The following is a 20,774-nucleotide window of genomic DNA, read 5'->3' as shown; positions in this document are numbered from 1 at the left end:
GATGTGTTCTTAATTTTAATAGGGTCTAACATATCAGGCTTTCCTTTTATGATCAGTAGATTTTATGTACTTACTAAGAAAACTTTTCCTGCCCTGAGATCATAAAGGCATTCCCGCGTACTATTTGGTGGTGCAAAGACTCCTGACACTAACTACCCAGAGTTAGGTCAAACTTCACAGTTTAAGGGCACACTCTTCACAAGACTCCACTTCAAGCTACAAGTTCAGGGGCTCCGATGCCACCCTCACTTCTGACCATCTGACCACTTCTGACCACTAACCCCTGAGGTTCAATAATTCACTAGAACAACTCACAGAACTCAGAAAAGCACTGTATTTATAAATTACAGTTTTATTATAGCAAAAGGATATAAATCAGAACCAGCCAAAGGGAGAGGCACATAGGTCGAGGTCTGGGAGGGTTCCAGATGCAGAGCTTTCATTTTCCTCTCACGATGGAGTCAAGACACATTACCCTCCCAGCACCCAGATGTGTGACGATACACAGAGTATTGCCAACTAGGGGAAGGTCATCCAAGCTTCACTGTCCATGGACTTCATTGGGGCTTTATTATCTAGGCATGATTGATTGAATCATTGACCATATGACTCAGTCACCAGCCTTCCTCCCCTCCACAGACTGCTATTACCTGGCTCAAAGTCCCAACCTTCAAATCACCTGCTTGGTCTGTCTGGTATGATCAGATCCTGAGTCATCTCATTATCATAAACTCTCTAGGGACCCACCATAAGTCACCTCTGTAGCATAAACTATCAGATGTAGCCTGAGGGGCTCACCATGAACAACCAAGACGCTTCTTTCACTCAGGAGATCCTAAGAGTTTAGAGGGTACGTCCCAGCAACTGGGGACAAAGGCCAGCCAAATTATTTATTATACAGGTGCATACAAATTTAGAATTGTTGTATGTTCTTGATGAGCTTAACATTTTATCATTATGAAGGGCATCTCTAGCCATGCTTTCTTTGAAAACAGCTTTATTGGCATATAAGTCACACACTACAAAATTCACCCTGTGAAACTGTACGATTCAATGGGTTTTAGTATAGTCACAGAGTTGTGCAACCATCACCATTATCTAATTTCAGAACAGTTTCATCACCCGAAAATGAAATGCTATACCCATTCACAGTGACTCCCTCTACCTTCCCCAAAGCCCCTGGCAACCACTAATCTACTTCCATCTCTAGAGATTTGCCTATTCTGGACATTTCATGTAAATGCAATCACACAGTAGCTGGCCTTTTGGCTTTTCTGTAGCTTTTGCTTAGCGTAATGTTTTCAAGTCTTGTCCATGTATCAGTACTTCATTCTTTTTTTTATTTTTCTCCCCAAAGCCCCAGTACATAGTTGTATATCATAGTTGTAAGTCATTCTAGTTCTTCTATGTGGGACGCCACCATAGCACGTCTTGATGAGTGGTGTGTAGGTCCACACCCAGGATCCAAACCAGCGAACTCCGGGCCACTGAAGCAGAGCACGCAAACTTAACCACTCGGCCACGGGGCCAGCCCCTTCATTCTTTTATTTTATGACCAAATTATATTCTATTGTATGGATACACCACATTTTGTTTACCCACTCATCAGTTGGTGGACATTTGGAGAGTTTCCACTTTTTGGCTATTATGAATAATGGGCTATCAACATCCATGTGCAACTTTCTGTATGGTCTAGCAATGCTTTTTTTAAAAATAGCTTTTTACTGGGGCTGGCCCCGTGGCCAAGTGGTTAAGTTCGTGCGCTCCGCTGCAGGCAGCCCAGTGTTTCGTTGGTTCGAATCCTAGGTGCGGACATGGCACTGCTCATCAGACCATGCTGAGGCAGTGTCCCACATGCCACAACTAGAAGGACCCACAACGAAGAATATACAACTATGTACCGGGGGGCTTTGGGGAGAAAAAGGAAAAAAATAAAATCTTTAAAAAAAATAGCTTTTTAAAAATATATTTTGTCTGATAATATTATATTTGAAAATTTGTCAAAATGATTTCAGGCTTATGGTAATATTATCTTTTTTCCAAAGAGGGCTTTCTTTTGACTCTGTCTGATGCCTGAGAGCATTAGCAATTAGGGACTACTTTTATACAACTTCAAAGATACAGCTCATTTGGGGCCGTGCTTCAGACCCTGTGAGGGCAGATCTGTATCCTTGTCACCTTTACCTCCAGGGTGCAGAGGCAGCTGGGGTCCAACACAAATGTAGGAGTTCTACCAGTTTCCCACTCTTGGCAGGCCCTTGACTCCAACTTTCATAACCCTAGCCCCATGACAGTGTCAAAGACAAGTGTCTTACTTCTCAGACTTACAGTTTCCAGAACTGGCCAGTGCCCCTCAGGGCAAAAGTGGCTTCAAGTAACTAAGCTCTCTTCTTTAGATGTCCCTATTCTTCTGAATTTTGGACTGCTAATTCATTCTCCACACGTTGTTTTCTTGCCGATAGACTTCATGTGTGTGTATGCATGTATATGTCGTGTGTGTCTAGTTAATGAGAATTACCTATTTTGCCATTACGCAAAGCCTCCATCCTATTTTTTATTTTGGCAGTCATTTTTATCTGAAAACTATCTTTTCTGTTATCAGATAATCCTGTTTAATATATGAAACTACAAAACAATTACTACCAAGAGTTTTTACTGTGGGGCAGAATCCTTTCATCTTATTCCTTAAGATGGTTTTTTTCTTGAAAACCACTATTTTTCACATATTTACTGAGTTTTTTTTCCTATCCAGAGGTGCTTTGCCCAGGATTTGAACTGACTTCAGTTTGTCTTTATTCGGATATTTCCAGCGGCACCTATGGAGTGGTCTTTTTGTCAAGGGTTGAACTTAAATCTAATCAGGACTTCAGATTTGAATTTCACTTTATAGGAAACACATAGGATAGAGGAAGAAATTGTTTAATGACCCAAAAAATAAACAATGGGAGAAATCCAGAATGTGAGACATTGAGACAACCAACCTGATTCCTCAACAGGTGAAAGATGTAAAAAATGAAATGGGGGGCTGGCCCCGTTGCTGAGTGGTTAAGTTCGTGCGCTCCGCTGCAGGCGGCCCAGTGTTTCCTTGGTTCGAATCCTGGGTGCAGACATGGCACTGCTCATTGGACCACGCTGAGGCGGCGTCCCACATGCCACAGCTGGAAGGACCCACAACTGAGAATATACAACTATGTACCGGGGGGCTTTGGGGAGAAAAAAGGAAAAAATAAAATCTTTTAAAAAAAATGAAATGGAAGGATAGTATTCAAGTATAAATGCATCAGAGTAGGTAAACAAATAAAATGAATGGACTCTGTGGACATTGATTTGAACAATCCAGTTCTGAGAGATTTTTGAGGAAAATTTGAATAGGCATTGGATATTAGAAAATATTAAGGAATCATTGATAATTATTTAGTGTGATAACGGTATTGTGCTTTCGAAAGAAAACACTTTTATTTTAAGAATATTTAGCAAGGTATTTGGGGTGAAAAGACATGATGTCAGAGATTTGTTTGAAAATTCTATTGTAACTGAAAGACGAAAAATAATGATAGATGAATTAAATGATTCAAACTGTTAATTAAATTTGGGATGGAAGTATATGGGGTCCATTTTACTATTCTCTCTACTTTTGTCTATGTTTGAAAACTTTCATAATAAAAAGCTACAAAATATATTCCCAGCTTGGGAGAAAAATCATGCCTTCCTGGTTTCAGTTGGCTTACTCAATCACAAGACAATTTATGTCAGGAGCAGAATAGAAGTATGTAATGAAATGTCTGAAGGCAAAACCCGAAGTAGAAAACAGTTTAGGATTTCATATATGCACGCATCACAACATTTTCTTAAATTCCCAGCGATGGAACTGCTTTCGTTTGCTATAACAACCAATGTGTTTATTTTTAATGAAGCTTATAGCCTAATCAATGTTTGTATTGCCTTTTTGTAAATTCTTAGCATATTGGAATGAATAGCTCAATCCATAAAACACTTATCAAGAGTGTTAAGGCGCCTTGTGGAATAAAGGAGGCAAACGCTTTATTCCTTCCCCTCCTCTCCCCCCAGGACACAAAGCTTGGACAACCTAGACAATGAAGATTGGAACTTCCTACTTACCTACCTCTCCTCCCACAATTTACTGTCTACATTAACATAACTATTCGGTCGTCATTAGCATGACTTTCCTGTTCCAGGAGATTCCTGCACAAGCAAACTGCTTGATTGTTCATTACAGGAACTTTCACAAATACCCATCAACTCTTCCAGAGAAAGCACCAACCGTTTGCTCCCACAGATTCCTCACCTACAAAATTCCTTGCTGCTCCCACCAATCCTGGACTGTCGCATCATGATCCTTAGCAATCCTAATAAAGTCTCTTGCATTGAAAGACCCGGTTTAAGCCAAATTTCCAATTCCTATTGAATCTCAACCTTGCCCTTCCCGGCTCCGACACTTTGCTCGTCAAGGTGCCAAGGTCTGGTGTTCTCCCCCACCCCGAGAAGCAATAACTCAGTCTTTCTCTTATTAACAGGTTTTATTGGTGATATCTGGGGAGCCAGCATTCGAAACAAGTTTGAGGTCCAGTGTTCCTTAAGGTCGCGTTAGCAAGCTCAGCCTAAATGACTTTCATGTTTCCCATTTTTAGCCTCCCGTAAAAAACTTGGTTTTTAACTCATTTTTATACTGCAACCTTCGCTTTCCTCTAAGATGGCCACCTTTTTTCACATTCGCGATTATTTTTCTCATGAGTTTTAACAAATTAGTAAAACAAAAAGGAACTGACACTCTCCGCGCCTGAGAAGTCAGTCCACCAAACGCGCTTCAGCCAAAACAAAAGCCTGCGGGTGGGAAGCGAGATCCCGCGAGCTTCATTCTGGGAAATGTAGTCCAAGAGGTGTGTGAAATTGGAGGCGCTTCCGCTTGGGGATTCTGGGAAGTGTAGTCCGGGACCTGTGTCCAGAAGGAGGCAGTTCCGCTCCGGGAAGGCGAGGTCGGGCCGAGCCTGCTCCGAGTGAGGTGAGTGAGCCGTGCGTCCCGGCCATCCCTCGGGCTCCCGGTCGCGGCGTGGGGCCGGCGGGGACCCGGTCCCGGCTCCTGGGCACGGGAAGCGGCGGCCCGCGGCGGAGGGCGGGCTGGAGGCGGCGGGGGCGCGCTGGGGTCGTGCTTCGAGTTGGCGGGTCCCCAGCGCTCCGCTCCCCCAGCCCTCGCCCCGGACCTCCCGGCCGGCTCTGCCTGTTTCTCCGGGGAGATGGAGGGCAAGTTACTTAATCTGGCCTCGCCTCCGTTTTCTCATAGCTAAAAAGGATGATCCCTTCCCACTGGTGTTCTTGGGAGCATTAAATGAGATTACTTAGAGAAAGCTTAGAAACAGTGCCTGGAAAAATGCTGGCTGGTACCATCAATTCTATTCTGATGCTCGGAGCGGCGCCCTGTTGTTTGGCTGCTCCTGCGAGCCTGGGCTGCGATCGGAGCTCCAGCTGCAGTGCCACTGTCCTGAAGGGGAGCAGAATTTGTCAACCCAAAATAGGCCACTTTGGCATGAGGATTATTTTGAGCTGAAGGCATCCCAAACCCAGCAGGTTCCGGAAAAACTCTTTTCCTCCCCACCTTGAAACTCCGTAAATTTACATCCGAAAGGGGGCCGGTACCAGGAAGAAAGCTATTAACCCTTTTAACCTAAGAAACTTCTCTGCATAACAGGGCAACCTTTGTTTTCGAAACATCTCCTCTGCCGCCCTGTGCTTTCCTCACCTTTTGCATCCTCAGACCCCCCACCCATTTCCGTGGTTGGTGATGTTATATAAACCTCAATTACTTGGCCACCCTTTTGAGTCCTCAAATCTTTCTGAGGCTTCTGCTTTTCTCCTGGTAGTCTGCTTTATAGCAATTTAATTATCAGACTAACCAAAGAACCTACAAGGGAGGAAAGGAGCACTTTTTCCACCCCTATAGTCCTTTCGCTGATCGCTGCCTGACGTGGCGCTACTCCTGGATTCCTGCACTTCTAGGCTCTCGGTTAGAAGGGAGCGTTGTCTGCAGCAGGACTCTGGGATGTCCTCCGTGGTTTATCCGCATCAGGACCAATGCTGATCGCAGCTTTGCAGAGCGACTGATGTGGAGCGAGGCGTTAAGAAGCGTTCAGTGTTGTGTCATAACCCCGCGCTGTTGATCTAAATTCAACACGATTTCTTGAGGTGGTTTTTATTAGTCATTGATTACCGCCACGCCTATGGGAAAAGAAGCTTCGTTGAGGTTTTTGCAGTTTGATAATATGTGCGAGTAATTACATCTGTTGGCGAGGAATCCGTGGTAATTTAACTTTCATTACCGACGGAGCCAATTATCTGTGAGATAACCTGTCAGAACTAGACTTGTCTGAGAATCACCGTAACTCTTGGCACAGCAGTCATCTTTGAAGTCTAGGTTTCTTAGAAGACTCATTTTCGGGAAAGCACCTTCCCAAGGGCTGTTTTATGAAGCGTGAGAGCCCAAGCTTGTCTGAAGCTGCAGGAACCAGGGAATACCAGCATTATCCGCATCTCCCTAGACAGGTGCCTGTGTTGAGGACAGAGAGATGAACTTGCCCAGGGTTTACACAGCTAGTAAGTAATAAGTAGAAATGCCGGAATTTGAGCGCAGGCATTTTGGCCTTGTGACGTTAGACTGCCTGTTTGTGTAGCTCATTCTTCTGACACCCAGGCTCCGAAGTCCCCCAGGAGCTCCCTGGGGCTAGGGCTGTTGTGTGGATTGTTCTTGAACAAAGGCAGCTGGCAGAGGGTGCCCAGGGGAAGCTGGAACTGGCCCCTCAGCCAGGTTGCCACTGCGTCTGCCTAGAGAAAGGCCATCCCTTTCTGTTCCCCTGGAGTGCCATGTGGACCAGCAGCATCCCGAGCGTCTCTCTCATGATGCCTTTCCCTTCCCCAGTTTTGCCTTCCCAGATCTCTGCCTTTCCCCAGAAGGAAGAGGAGAAAAATGACCAAGTTCCAGGTGAGTTGGGTTTGCCTTTCTGTTTCTTAAAAGGACATCTCATTTCCCAAAGATTGGACATACTGTTTTCTTGCTTGGTCACATAAAAGGGAACCAAAGTCACTTGAGGAATTGCTATAAGCTAGGCTCTTGCTTTTTGCTTATTTGCAAATAATTATGTGAAAATTAAAATTTAATACCTTTTTTTTTTTTTTGGTGAGGAAGATTCACCCTGAGCTAATAGCCGTTGCCACTCTTCCTTTTTTTTCCTTTTTTTTTTTTTTTTTTGCTTAAGTAAGATTAACTCAGCTAATGTTGCCGCTCCAAATTGGGGGTCTTTGCCTGATTTGCATAAACAAGCCAATTAAGTACACATTAGCTTTTGAGGGGAGAAAGCAGCTTTTATTCTGTGAGATTGATCTCCAGGGAGACAGGGGGCGTGTGTCCTCAGATCTGTCTCCCTGATTCCCAATTTAGGATGAAATTTAAGAGGTTAGGGAGAACAGGTTGGCACATGGAAACGGTGGTGGGAGAGGCTTTGATTGGTGGGCTTCAGGCATTTGTGATAAGGTTCTAAACATTTATGGTGGGCTTCTAAACATTTTGCACGTGGAGGAGAAAGAATTTTAACACCGGATCTTCCTGAATGTGGGACCCCTCGCTTCTGATAAGAGTCCAGCTTTCAAGTTCCAGTCGTGTCCCAGTCCTTAGGTTCCGCGGGAAGGATGAGCTTTGGTTCTGAGGTCATTTCAGGTCAGGATTTCTTCTTTTGTGCCTGCCCTGGCTGCATGACTTTGCAGTTTTTCTGAAAGACAATCCTTAATCATTTTTGTTGATCAGAGATGGAGGTCTGTTCAGACTGGCTCTACACAGGCCCAGGGTTACAAATCCCCCCTATTTATTGTTCATTCCTCAATCTTGAGGGAATGGGGTGATGACCACTCTAGCTGCTTCCTGCTGGTAAAGGGCATGGGCCTAACGGGGACTTGAGGAATGACCAGCTTATAATTGTAACTACTCACAAGTTCCAGAGAGTTGTTCTTGGAGGGATTGATCTCCTTGGGTCTCTGGGAGTAGACTTGACGAGAGAGTTAAGATTCTCAAACCTGAACAGGAAGCATAACAAGACCATCACCAAAGGACCTGTTAGTAGGTACAGCCATGCCTCACTGGGGAGAAATTCTTATGTATAAAGAGAGACTGGGTTGAGAGGAGGGTGGCATCTCTATCTTGGCTTTGGGGACATTGTCAGTGCCTAAAGCAGATGTACAAAGCCTGCCCAACAGGCCAGTCAGGCCGTTTTGTGAAAAACTGGGTTAGGCCAAATTAACTTGAAACTAAGCAGCTCCCTCCTATGTTCTAATATATCCTATTGCTTTCCATGTATTTATCCTTTTCCCTGTTTTTGATGATCCTTCTGTGGAAGGCACTGATGATCAAAGTATCATCCATCGGCGCCAGGGTGGTCGCTGCCTACCCTGGGCCCCTCAGGTGCCTCTGCGCTAGGCCTTTGTCCCATTGGTTTGCCTAGTTATCCACGTTGGGGGGACACTGTGGACAAGCGTGGATATATACCCATTAACAGAGGAAGCTTTTCATATGTTTCTCAATTAACTTTAGATTGTTGTGCGGACATTGTGCCTGTGCTTTTTGTGATTCTTTATGATTATATTGTTTATAATTATGGAAAAGACTATTTTCAAAATAAGTTCTTAAGTTTTATCAGAAATAGTCTTTATCAGGAAGAGAAATTCGTTCGGAGTCATAAAATTGATCGACCATTTCGAGTTGTCGAGCCATCATTACGTTAGCTTGCATACTAGTCTTACAACACTGGGTAAAGAAAACAGTAATCAGTTTGAATACTATGACTAATACAAGAATTCCAAAAAGTAATAGAAATTGAAGTCCGGATCTTAAAAAGGAACCAACACCCGAGGGAAGCAACCAAATAAATCAGGACTGAGGGTGGGGTCACTCAGGGCATTCACTTGCTTTCTCATGTGCTTTAACCTGGATGGCACATTGGAGATTCATCAGGTGTATAGACACAGCAGTCAGTCTGAAGAATTGCACATGTTCGACCTTGGGAGGCTGTGAGAATATCTAAGGCCATTCTGTTTTGGTGGACAGCCTTCCTCATTAAAGACACTTAAGTAGTTAACAAGGCTGTTCCTACTTGACTATCGGGAAGGGCCTAAATTTAGTCAGAGCTTCTACATGTGTTATGACATCTTCTAGCCCCAAGGGAGGAGCAAATATGGCTGCTAAGTGGGTCGTACCAGTGGAACACTGAATGAGTCCATCTGACCTTAAGGACAGAAAGAGTAGCAACGGAGGTCAGCTCGGGACACATCCTTTCCTGCTTCCAAGGGAAGCCCAGGGCATAGCGCCCTAGCCATCCAGGTGGTAGCCAAGGCCAGAGGTTTGTTGCACAGAACCACTGAGTCCCATTAGGAGCCATCCAGTAAATGCCTGGCCATCGAGACCAGTCTGTTCCAGACCAATCACTTTCTTTAAGTACAATAGTATTTTGACATGACTCGGGATATGCATCCCGTATTTCTGGTGCAATTCAGAAAATTTTGTTTGGAATGATTTCTTTGTTCCCAACATAAGGGTACCGGTACATTTAAAGATCCATAACTAGGAGGACGCCAAACGCATCCATCCCAGATTGGGGTAAAACCTCCTGTAGTTCTTGCAGTATTACCTGTCTGCTTTAGTTTCTTTGTGAGTTCTTGGGATCATTGTATGGTCTGAGTAAGAGAGAAAGAGAAGCTACACCCTGTATCATGAATGGTGTGGGCCATTGGCCACGTTTCAGGATCATAAATCACTTTAAAGCTTTTCAATCTGTACCTTGTAGGAGAGAGACCAAGCAAGGTAACCCAGACGTACTGGAAACAGGAAGTGGGTCACATGTGCAGCAATTAGACTGACTGTTGTGTGCTGCCAAGGAGGGAATCCATTGTAAAACCTTGCGATTAGAGGCCCATTCAGATGTAGATTGGAAAAACAAACAGAATATCAGGAAAATCTTAAGTGGCATTTTGTGATTAATGAAAGGGTCTTATATTCCAGCTTATAGAACTGGCAGAGGGAGGTATTGGGGTAGGTTTAAAAGTAAGACAATCTAGAAATTAATTGTTAGAGCAATTTAAACATCACGAGGATTTGAAATGAGATAAAAGGTTAAGGATACAGGCCTGGTCCGGAGTCTTGGGACAGCTGTCTACAACAGATGCCGTCTTCTCTTCCTGGTTTGGAGATAGTTGTATTGGTCAGTCGAAGTCAGGGGTCAGAAAGGGTATTGAAACCCACTCAGCCTGGTACCTGGAGACCCAAGGGTTCCCTCAGTTTTTGTTGCTTTTTCTGGAAAGTAACTTAAGATCAGTTAGAGGTTCACAGGAATATTCTCAGGTGGAACTGCGTGCCATAGGCCGCCACGCCTGCCCAGTGTTTGCAAGATTCGGTCCTTCCGTTTGCTGCTGTCTGTGAAGGGCGTTCCCTGTTGGAGAATTAGAAAGGGGACAAGGGAGGTCCTGGCTGGAAATCGGGGCTATTTGAACTCGTGAGTGGTGTACCCAAGGCTTCACTCCCTTTTTTTTTTAAGATTTTTTAAATTTTTTCCTTTTTCTCCCCAAAGGCCCTCAGTACATAGTTGTATGTTCTTCATTGTGGTTCCTTCTAGTTGTGGCATGTGGGACACTGCCTCAGCGTGGTTTGATGAGCAGTGCCATGTCTGCACCCAGGATTCGAACCAACGAAACACTGGGCTGCCTGCAGCGGAGCGTGCGAACTTAACCACTCGGCCACAGGGTCAGTCCCGCTTCACTCCCTTTAATTTCACTGAAGAATGTGTGACCAGAAGGACATCATTCCACTTAGGTTGCAGTTGGTCCTCAAGGTGTTGACTTTTCCACGTCTTGAGGAGGGACCCACCCAATGCCCTGGGCTTACGCAGTGCAGGGGCACGTCGGGAGGGGGAACATCAATCGCCTGGAAGTGTACTTACGTATAGCATGTAAAGTAGCACCTAGAGACCGTACACGTTTTATAGCATCCAATTCTTTTACAACATGACCATCTTCAAGATTGCAATAGTACTGAGTCTTAAGGAGGGGTCTCCCATGTGACAAGACCCTATCCCATGTTAGGTTGGTTTCCTGACGTATTTTGGCAATTGTTTTCTTTAACGTCTGGTTCATCTTTTCAGTCTTTCCCGTAGATTGAGGCCTCCGTGAAGTGCATGACTTCCATTGCATTCCGAGGGCTCCAGACACCTCTTGTGTTACTTTGGCTGTGCAGGCTCCTCCGCTGTCGCTTTGAATTGAAAGACGCAGCCCAAAGCGAGGGGTCAATCCTTTTAGTGAGGCCTTTGTTACTTTGGAAGCCTCTTCTGTCTTGCACGGAAAGGCTTCGACCCATCCTAGGAGGGTCCACAAATACCAGCAAAAATCTGTAACTTCCCACAGCTCTTTGCATCGCAGTAAAGTCTATTTGCCAATCCTCCCATGGTTCTGTCCTTCAGGTTTGCCCCCTGTGGATTATAGGTGGTGGCCCACTTTGGGGATTGCTTCTGGCACATATCAAGCAATTCTGTACTACCTTCTGGATAGTCCTTTGCATTTGTGGACCAACATTAAACTTTGTAGCCACTGGTAGGTTGCGTCTTTCCCATAATAGGTTCCCAGATGCAGGTGAGTACTGATTTTTCCCGTTCGGTGCTCGGCTGTAAGCACTGGTCCCCATTCTTTATAGGTCCAGCCTGCTTTAGTCGTTTGGTACTGATCGCCACCTGAGCTTCGTGAGTCTGTGTGCAAACCCCATTCGTCTGCTCACTTTAAATCCGTTTCTGATACTGAGGCTTAACCAGGGATGGATCCACACTCAGGGTGAGTGCTGGGGCTTTAGGATCTGGGTCTTTGGTTCTGGCTGCCTGTTCTGCTGCCCGATCAGCCAGATTATTTCCTTTAGCTATGTAGCTGTCAGTCTTTGGGTGGCCCCGGCAATGTACTACGGCCACTTTTTCCAGCATCAGAACAGATTCTAATAGGGCCAGTATCCCCTCTGCGTGTTTGATGTCTTTTCTTCTTAGAGTTAGCAGCACTCTCTCTTTCCATATGGCCCCATGTGCGTGCACGATGGAGGAGGCATCCTGAGCATCGTATAAATGGTTACCTTCCTCTTAGCTCCAGGGTGCACGGCTCTCAAGAGGGCTGATCTCTGCCTTCTGGGCAGACGGACCTGGAGGGAGGGCTTCTGCTTCTGGGTTTTCCTGAGGAGTCACCACTGCGTACTCAGCATCCTGGAGTCCACGGTCCATGAAGATGCTCCATCAGTGAACATTTCCGTATCCGGATTTTCCAAAGGCTGGGCAGTCAGGTCGGGGCTGCTGGAATAAACCTCTTCAATTATTTGCATGCAATCATGGACAGGTTCTCCTACGGTAGAGCGAGGCAAAGTGGCTGGATTTGCGGTGGATACCACCTTTAATTTTACATTCATGTTGTCTGGTGGTAGTGCCTGGTATTTACCTATCCTCCCCGAGGTGAGCCAGTATCCTCCCTTTTGTTCTAGAAGAGGATGTACACGGTGAGGAGTCTGCACAGTAGTGAGTCGACCCAAAGGAAACTTTTCTATCTCCTGTAACAAGGCACAGCTGGCGGCTACCGCCCTCAGGCAGACGGGCCATCCTTTAGTCACTGTATCCAACTGTTCTGAGAAGTAGGCTACAGGCCTTCTCATGTTACCCCAATTCTGGGTTAGTGCCCGAGGCTAACTCCTTGCCTTTCATGAACAAACAGGTCAGACGGCTTCCTGCTGTCTGGGAGGCCTAGCGCAGGGCGGTGAGCAGCTTCTCTTTCACGGTTTGGAAGGCTTTATGGCGTCCTCCAGTCCAGTGAAGGGGTTCACTGTCTGCACCCTTGAGAGCCTCATGGACGGCCTTGGCTGTCAGTCCAGAGTTGGGGATCCAGCTACGGCACAATCCTGCCATGCCCAGGAACCCTCGCACTTGTCTCTGGTGGTGGGCACAGCCACCCCAGCTAGTGCCTCCCTTCCATCAGGCAGTAAGTTTCTTTGTCCTTGTGATAACTCAAATCCTAGGGACTTTACAGTCGGTTGAGAAATTGGTGATTTTTCTTAGAGACTTTATATCCCCTTTCTGCCAGAAAGTGTAAGGTAAGGATCGTAGTTGGGTCTGAAGCTTCCTTAGTTTTACTGGCAATCAGTACGTCATCCATGTATTGGAGTAAGACTCCTTCACTTAACTGGAGATCCCTTACGTCCTTGGCTGAGGCTTCCCCGAAGACGGTGGGGGCATTTTGGAATCCTTGCGGGAGGACCATCCAGCAATATCGTTTTACGTTAGTCTCTGGATTGTCCCATTCAAGGCAAGCAGTTGCTGGAACTCAGGACTCGGGTATGCAGTAAAAGGCATCCTTCAAGTCCAGAACTGTAAGCCAGCAGAAGTCTCCAGATAGAGTTGTAAGCAAAGTATAAGGATTTGGTACCACTGGATGTGCATCCTCTAACATTTGGTTATTGGCTCTCGAATCCTGTACACAATGGTTGTCTCCGGTCCCGGGTGTTTGCACTGGTAGGACGGGAGTGTTATATGGGGATCGACACAGTCGGATTGATTGGCATTTGAGAAAGGCGGCTGTCAGAGGCTTCGCACCCTCTCTCGCATGCCTCTGTGAAGGGGCTTGCCTTGAACCTGGAGCCTTGGTGTCCGGGCAGAGTTTAACTACTCTTGGATTAACCGTCTTGGCTCTCCCTGGTCTCCCGTCGGCCCAAACGTCTGCTCTTACTTTTGCAGAATTTCATCAGGGACTTCCGATCGAGGCTCTCTCCCAGTTGTGACAGCACTGCTTGGAAGGCACGGGCTTGATCTGGGAGGACTTTAGTGTCTGCTTTTTCTGGTGAAAAGGTCGCTTGGGCATTTAATTTTGTCAGTAGATCTCGTCCCAACAACGGACTAGGGAACTCAGGCATATGCAGAAAGCTGTGTTTTGGCTGTGATTTCTTTATGTGACACTCGAGCGACTGTCGGAAAGGCTTATGACAAACTTCGCCAGAGACACCAGGAATGGATGTGGCCCTGGGGGAGGGAGGGCCCTGCCTGGGATTTAGAGTAAGTTCAGAATAAGTAGTTCTGGTGTCAATCACACAGTCTCTGAGTTTCTTTCCCACTGCTGTGGTTCCCCGGGGTTCCTCGTAGGAAATGTCGATGGAGCTAATGGAGTTTGAAGGACCCACCAGACTCCATCCTTCCTGCAGCTGTGGCATCTGGGGGACTTTGAGGCCAGCCTCTTTCCCCTCCAGCAGAGGGAGGTTGGGACATTCTCATTTCCAGTGTCCCTGCTGCTTACAAAGGGCACATTGTCTTGGCCCCAGGCCTGAGTATCTCTTGCGGTTGGAAGGTGGGGGCCCCAGGGCTCTCACCCGTGGCTGTCTGTCTTCTCTCATTGGCCTTGGCGGATTGTGGCTGAAGGCTGCCGAGCCGCGAGTAGACTGACCTGGTGCCACATCTCCCGCTGTTTTCGTTTCTCTTGTTCCTGGTCTCGGCTATTGGACACCTTAAATGCAATCTCAACATGCTGTGAGATGGGCATCCCTAATCCCCCATCCCATTTGTGCAGTTTCTTCTTTACCTCAGGTGCTCTCTGGCTGAAAGAGGCCATGTTGACCAGCTTCATGCTATCCGGATGCTCCAGGTCCATGTCAGCGCGCTTTCTGCAGGCTTCAAAGACTCTAGAAAGGTTGAAGGATTTTCTTTTGGCCCTTGTTGTACTTCCTGGACCTTATTTAGGCTTCTTAGTTTTGGAAACCCCTCCTGCATTCCAGTTATTAGACATGCTTTATGTTGGCTTAACCTTGCCCGATCTCCGGGGTCATTGGGATCCCAGCCTGGGTCAACTCCAGGTGGGGCCTCTGCCGCTGGAGCCCTGATTGGATTGTTAGGTTGTGACTCATGGAGTCTCTCCGCCCCCTGATGAGCTCTGTCCAGTACCGTCCTCTGCTCCTCTGGGGTGAGGAGTGTGTCCATAAGGGCCTGAATGTCCGCCCAATTGGGGTCATGAGTAGCAAAGATGGACGTAAATAAACTTCCCATCCTTTTGGGATCGTCTTGATAAGTAGACATGTTGTTTTTCCATTTGTATAAGTCCAAAGTTGAAAAGGGAGTATGCACATAGAAAACCCTCTGGGCTGGCCTTGGCCATCGACACCTGCAGGGACTTGTCTTAAGGGAAATTGTCCTGCCTGGGGGTAAGGTGATATCTTAGTGTAGTTTTGATTTGCATTTCCCTGATGATTAGCGATGATGAACATCTTTTCATGTGTCTATTGGCCATATTCATATCTTCTTTTGAGAAATGTCTGTTCATGTCCTCTGCCCATTTTTTGATCGGGTTGTTTGTTTTTTTGTTGTTAAGCAATGTGAGTTCTTTGTATATTATGGAGATTAACCCTTTGTCGGATAAGTGGCTTGTGAATATTTTTTCCCAATTAGTGAGCTGTTTTTTTGTTTCAATCCTGTTTTCCCTTGCCTTGAAGAAGCTCTTTAGTCTGATGAAGTCCCATTTGTTTATTCTTTCTATTGTTTCTCTCAACTGAGGAGTTACAGTGTCCGAAAAGATTCTTTTGAAACTGATGTCAAAGAGTGTACTGCCTATATTCTCTTCCAAAAGTCTTATTGTCTCAGGCCTAATCTTTAGGTCTTTGATCCATTTTGAGTTTATTTTGGTGTGTGGTGAAAGGAGAAAGAATTTTAACACCGGATCTTCCTGAATGTGGCACCCCTCGCTTCTGATAAGAGTCCAGCTTTCAAGTTCCGGTCACATCCCAGTCCTTGGGTTCTGTGGGAGGGAGGAGCTTTGGTTCTGAGGTCATTTCAGGTCAGGATTTCTCCTTTTGTGCGTGCCCTGGCTGCATGACTTTGCAGTTTTTCTGAAAGACAATCCTTAATCACTTTTGTTGATCAGAGATGGAGGTCTGTTCAGACTGGCTCTACACGGGCCCAGGGTTACACTAACATCTGTGCCGATCTTCCTCCACTTTGTATGTGGGACGCCTCCACCGCGTGGCTGATGAGTGCGTGCAGCAGGTGCATGCCCAGTATCCAAACCCGTGAACCTGGGCTGCCAAAGTGGAGTGCACAGAACTTTAACCGCTCAGCCACAGGCCAGCCCCTAATAGATATTTTTTTTAAAAAATGAAGAACAATACCCTCAGGATAAACATATTTACAGATCAGCAGTTTTCGTTTTCCCACATTCCTTTTCCTTTGCATTTACATGTATGTATTTGTGATCACAGTTTAAGGACCATTTTGGATGTCTCCAATTTAATTTTATAGTCCCTACATCATAAATGGCTGCATCATTTTCCATAGTTTACCTAATATTTTTCCCCATTCTCCTTATTTCTGTGGTTTATGAATTTTACTATTTGATAGATGTTTCCAGTGACAGTTTTTCTATGTACAACCTTTCTTTCCGAACAGGAATCCTGACAATTCTACCATTTTTTTCCTCCAAGTTCCCCAGACGCAATTGTTTTTTCACACGTGCTGCCTCACATTTTGTGCAAAGAGTGTCTGAAGAACGGCTTGTGCAACACAGTCCAACTGGTACTGAGCTCGGAGAAAATAATTTTAGTTTCAAACAAAAAGAGTTGGATTCTTTAATTCTAAGTTAAATCATGTTTGTGTTATAGCCAAGGATCAGTTTTATTCATCGACACGTTAGTCTGTTTCAAAGAAGTACATACTTAGTTTCCAAAGGCTTTCGCACCAGGCGCTTGCCAGGCGTTTCCTCCATGGAGCAGCCGGGCGAGGATGTTGATGGTCTCACCTGCATTTTAACACAAAGAAACAGGTTTCTGAACCCAGAGACCTACTGAAGTCCGGTCAGTGCCCAGCTGACACTCAAGTCCCTGTTGCCTAAGCCAGGAATTTCAGGCATCCAATTAGGGTAAATGGAGAGACTCAGAGGAAAAGCGACTTCATTCAGGGACCCGAGGCCACATTGTGGGTGTGCCTGGCATGTCTGGTGGATGGAAGACTCCAGAAATAGCACTGCTTCTCACTTGGGTCCTCTTCTTCGCGCCTGCCTCCTTACCATGTGTGTCATCCAGTTTTTTAGTCCAGAGATGCTCAGAACTCCGGCCAAAACAAATGCAGAGATGAGTTGAGTCTTTAGATGAATAATTGTTATTTCCATACAGAGAAACACCGTAAACAAAGACAAATGGGAAACAGGAAGGGGTGAGGGTGGGAATTTATCCGTGCTGGAGACACACCTGACAGTCTCAAGAGGAATCGTACTGATGCGTAAGATACTCAGGACTGTGAGCAAGGAAAGGATCATGCAGTATGTGAAAAAAATATATCGAAAGAGCATCTGTTCAAAAAGTTAAGTAAATGGGAATTTTTTTTAAAGAGCTGTTTTTGTCACTTACCCAATTGCCTGAGATTTAAAAAGATAAGATAAAGTCCAGTTTGGGCCAGAGTGTGGAGAATTAGGGACACTTCTCTCTTCCAGGAAGAGTTAATTGGGAAAATTGCCATTATACTAGCAAAATAAAGGTGCATATTTTTTGACAGTGCAATTGGCACTTCTTGGAACTTATCGTAAGGAAACAACCAGACAAGTTGGCTGAGACCCATGTAAAAATGTGGTTTTTGCAACATTCTTAATAATTTAAATTTTTTAAATTATTGTGGTTTAATTATTTGGGATGGTTAAATATATTAGATCATCACCTTTTTTTTCTTTTTGGTGAGGAAGATTGGCCCTGAGTTAACATCAGTGCCAGTCTTCCTCCATTTTTTATGTGTTACACTGCCACAGCACGGCTTAATGAGTGGTGCATAGGTCCACAGCCAAGATCCAAACTGGCAAACCCCCAGCTGCTGAAGCAGAGCATGTGAACTTAACCACTTGGCCACAGGGCAGCCCTATATTACATCATCACTTTTGTGGAATACCATGCAGCCAGGAAAAATGATGATAGTAATAGTGACAGCTGACATTTATGGAGTAATCAATATGCGTCAGATACTGTCCTAACTGAGTCCTTCACCTCTTCTCACTGACCCCCTTCAAGTACCCTATGATGCAGTGCTATTAGACAGATGAGGAGATTGACGTATGCAGAAGTTAGGTGACTTGTCCAAGGTCACACAGCTAGTCACGGACAGGGCCTTAGCGTGTGAACCGAGGCCGCCGGTCTCTAGAGCCTGTGCTCTTAAGCTTGACGCTGACTGCTGCTGCAGGCGACAGATCCGGCGTGTTCTGAGAAGAGAATGAACCGTGTGCCTGCTCTGGAGGGCCCCTGGAGGCCTGTCAGGTTGGCAGGCATCGACCAGGGAGGGCAGGAGACAGGCACTATTTGATACTGTTGGCACCAAAGGAACTCAAAATTGCTTACAGGATTTGGCACTGTCAGTCAGACTGTAAAACGTGTGCGTCCCTGATTTAACAATGACACTTCTAGAGACGTGACTGTATAAGAGGCACCGTATTACATGTACACGAGACAGTGTTCTTTCCGTTCCCTTCCTTCTCCTGTCACCCTCGCCCACAGCATTTTTGGTGTGAATGTGGAGGGGGAAGAGAAACGACCAGGAAGAGTTGTTGAGGTTCCTCAGAATCTGGAAGAGCTCCCCACACATGTCCTCCACCTTCTCGGTCTGCTCGTCTCCCAGCGGCCATTGGTGGAAGATTGAGGTTGCGTGTGTTTGGTGTTGTAGGAGGCAGTGACCTTCAAGGATGTGGCCGTGACCTTCAATGAGGACGAGCTGGGGCTGCTGGACCCCGCCCAGAGGAAGCTGTACCGGGACGTGATGCTGGAGAACTTCCGGAACCTGCTCTCTGTGGGTGAGGACAGACGCCCTCTCTAACTGATCCCCTCAAGCAGGGTTTCCCAACCTCGGCACTGCTGACATTTTGGGGCACATAATTCTTGGTTGTGGGGACTATCCTGTGCATATTAAGATGTTTAGTAGCACCCCTGACCTCTGCCCAGTGGTTCAAGCCTTCAGGGCTCCTTAGAGATCAGAGTTTTCTAGTTCCTTTGGAGCATAAAGAGAAGATGTTTCTACTCTTTTTACATTATCTTTTTTTTTTTTTTTTGGTGAGGAAGATTGGCCCTGAGCTAACATCTGTGCCAATCTTCCTCTGTTTTATGTGGGATGCCGCCGTAGTGTGGCTTGATGAGTGGTGCTAGATCTGCGCCTGGGATCTGAACCAGCGAACCCTGAGCCACTGAAGCAGAGTGCACGAACTTAAACACTATGCCACTGGGCCAGCCCTACATTATCTCTTATAAATGAACTATAAATGAACAGTTGAGTTGGGTTCCCCTTGCTCCTTATTTCATTTATCTTTTTTAAATTTGTGGATCATGATCCATTGGTGTGTCTTGAAATTAATTTAGTAAGTTGCATCAGCATTTTTATAATAGAGAATAGAGTCACAATCTCAGAGCTCCTTAGCAAGAATGGTGTGCATCGTAGCAGTAACTGCAAGTTTACAGGAAGGACGTCAGACTCCGGAAAGGATGGGATGAGAACACACATTGGTTAGAAACAGGGTCTTTAATCTTTTATTTCAGCAATTTGCGTGGTTGCAAAGGGTGCTGGATCCAATTCCAACACGTGTATGTAGAGGCTTCTTCACACTAACAAGCAGTCCTCAGATGCCAGCAGAGAGTCCAGCAATTCAACTCAATTCTCAGACTGTCTACCCGGAGATAGATTCCAGAGGGAAAGGGCTCAGGCCCGGAAGACGACCCTCCACTCCAGGCACCAGTCGCAACCCAGGTTGTTACCTGTGCTTCTGGATGACCGGCCACAAACTGGAGGTTCCTACGGCTCACTGAGAACCTGAGACAGCCTGTTTACTCACTCAGTTACCGATTTATTACAAAAGATGTTACAGGATATGAATCAACAGCCCCATGAAGAGATAGATAGGACAAGGTCCCAAACAGAGGAGCTTCTGTCCTCGTGGAGTTTGGGGCCCGGCTCAGTGGCACAAGGAAGTGTTCTGGTTTCCCAACATGGAAGCCTTCCAAGAAAGGGCCAGTGAGCTGTCCTGTTGGGTTTTATGGAGGTTTCGTCATGTAGTCATGGTTGATTAGGTCATTGACCGTTGGCAGTTGATTCAGCCTCAGGCTCCCCAGAAATCAGCGGGTGGGACTGAAAGATCCGATCCTCTGATCATATGGCTGGTTCTCCTGGCAACCAGCCCCCACCCTTGGGTGGGGTCCAGAAGTCACCCTCAGTGAACAAGAGACACCTGTATCACACTCAACACTTAGGAAATTCTGAGGGTTCTGGGACCTGTGAAGGAAATTCCAAGGGTTTCAGGACCTGTGAGCCAGGAATCGTGGATGAAGGCCAAATATGTTTTGGTCATCTGAGTGACCAAGTATGTCTTCTGAATCACGATATGGCGGTGATAGTAATGGACTTCTAATGATCCTAAATGTATTTCTTTTGATGGGTCTTGAGAAACCATGCTTTGGGGGAGGGGCAGAGCCTTACGTTATGGGATTGGAGCCATTTTTCAGTTCTCTTTGTCTTTAATGTTTTCACTTAAATCTTTTGACAGGGCATCCGTCCTCCAAACCAGATATGATATCCCAGCTGGAGAGAGAGGAAAAGCTTTCACTGAAGGAGACTCCAGCTCAGAGAGGTGGGCCCTCAGGGGAGAACTGGGCAGCTCGAGGCCTCGCAGGTGACAGCCCCATTGTTCTGCCTCTGTGCTGGATGCTCTCTTCACACAGC

At 46.0% G+C, this 20,774-nt stretch overlaps 1 protein-coding gene across 2 annotated transcripts in view; it reads left to right on the top strand.

The window, feature by feature from the left end:
* Positions 1 to 4,940: 4,940 nt before the first annotated feature.
* ZNF235 (zinc finger protein 235) overlaps positions 4,941 to 20,774 on the top strand; it is a 38,204-nt gene continuing 22,370 nt past the window's right edge. Inside the window, exons 1-4 of one of the 2 annotated variants that reach the window (XM_005596324.4) lie at positions 4,941 to 5,020; positions 6,929 to 6,991; positions 18,735 to 18,861; positions 20,599 to 20,682. In XM_005596324.4, the coding sequence (XP_005596381.3) occupies positions 6,977 to 6,991; positions 18,735 to 18,861; positions 20,599 to 20,682 (226 nt within the window). In that variant the 5' untranslated portion in view covers positions 4,941 to 5,020; positions 6,929 to 6,976. Of the gene's footprint in view, positions 5,021 to 6,928; positions 6,992 to 18,734; positions 18,862 to 20,598; positions 20,725 to 20,774 lie in introns of both variants that reach the window. The other variant, XM_014741319.3, reaches the window with a different exon arrangement.

This window comes from Equus caballus, chromosome 10 (genome assembly GCF_041296265.1).
Source record: "Equus caballus isolate H_3958 breed thoroughbred chromosome 10, TB-T2T, whole genome shotgun sequence".
NCBI classification, from domain to species: domain Eukaryota; kingdom Metazoa; phylum Chordata; class Mammalia; order Perissodactyla; family Equidae; genus Equus; species Equus caballus.
This window is presented reverse-complemented; position numbering and strand designations above follow the sequence as displayed.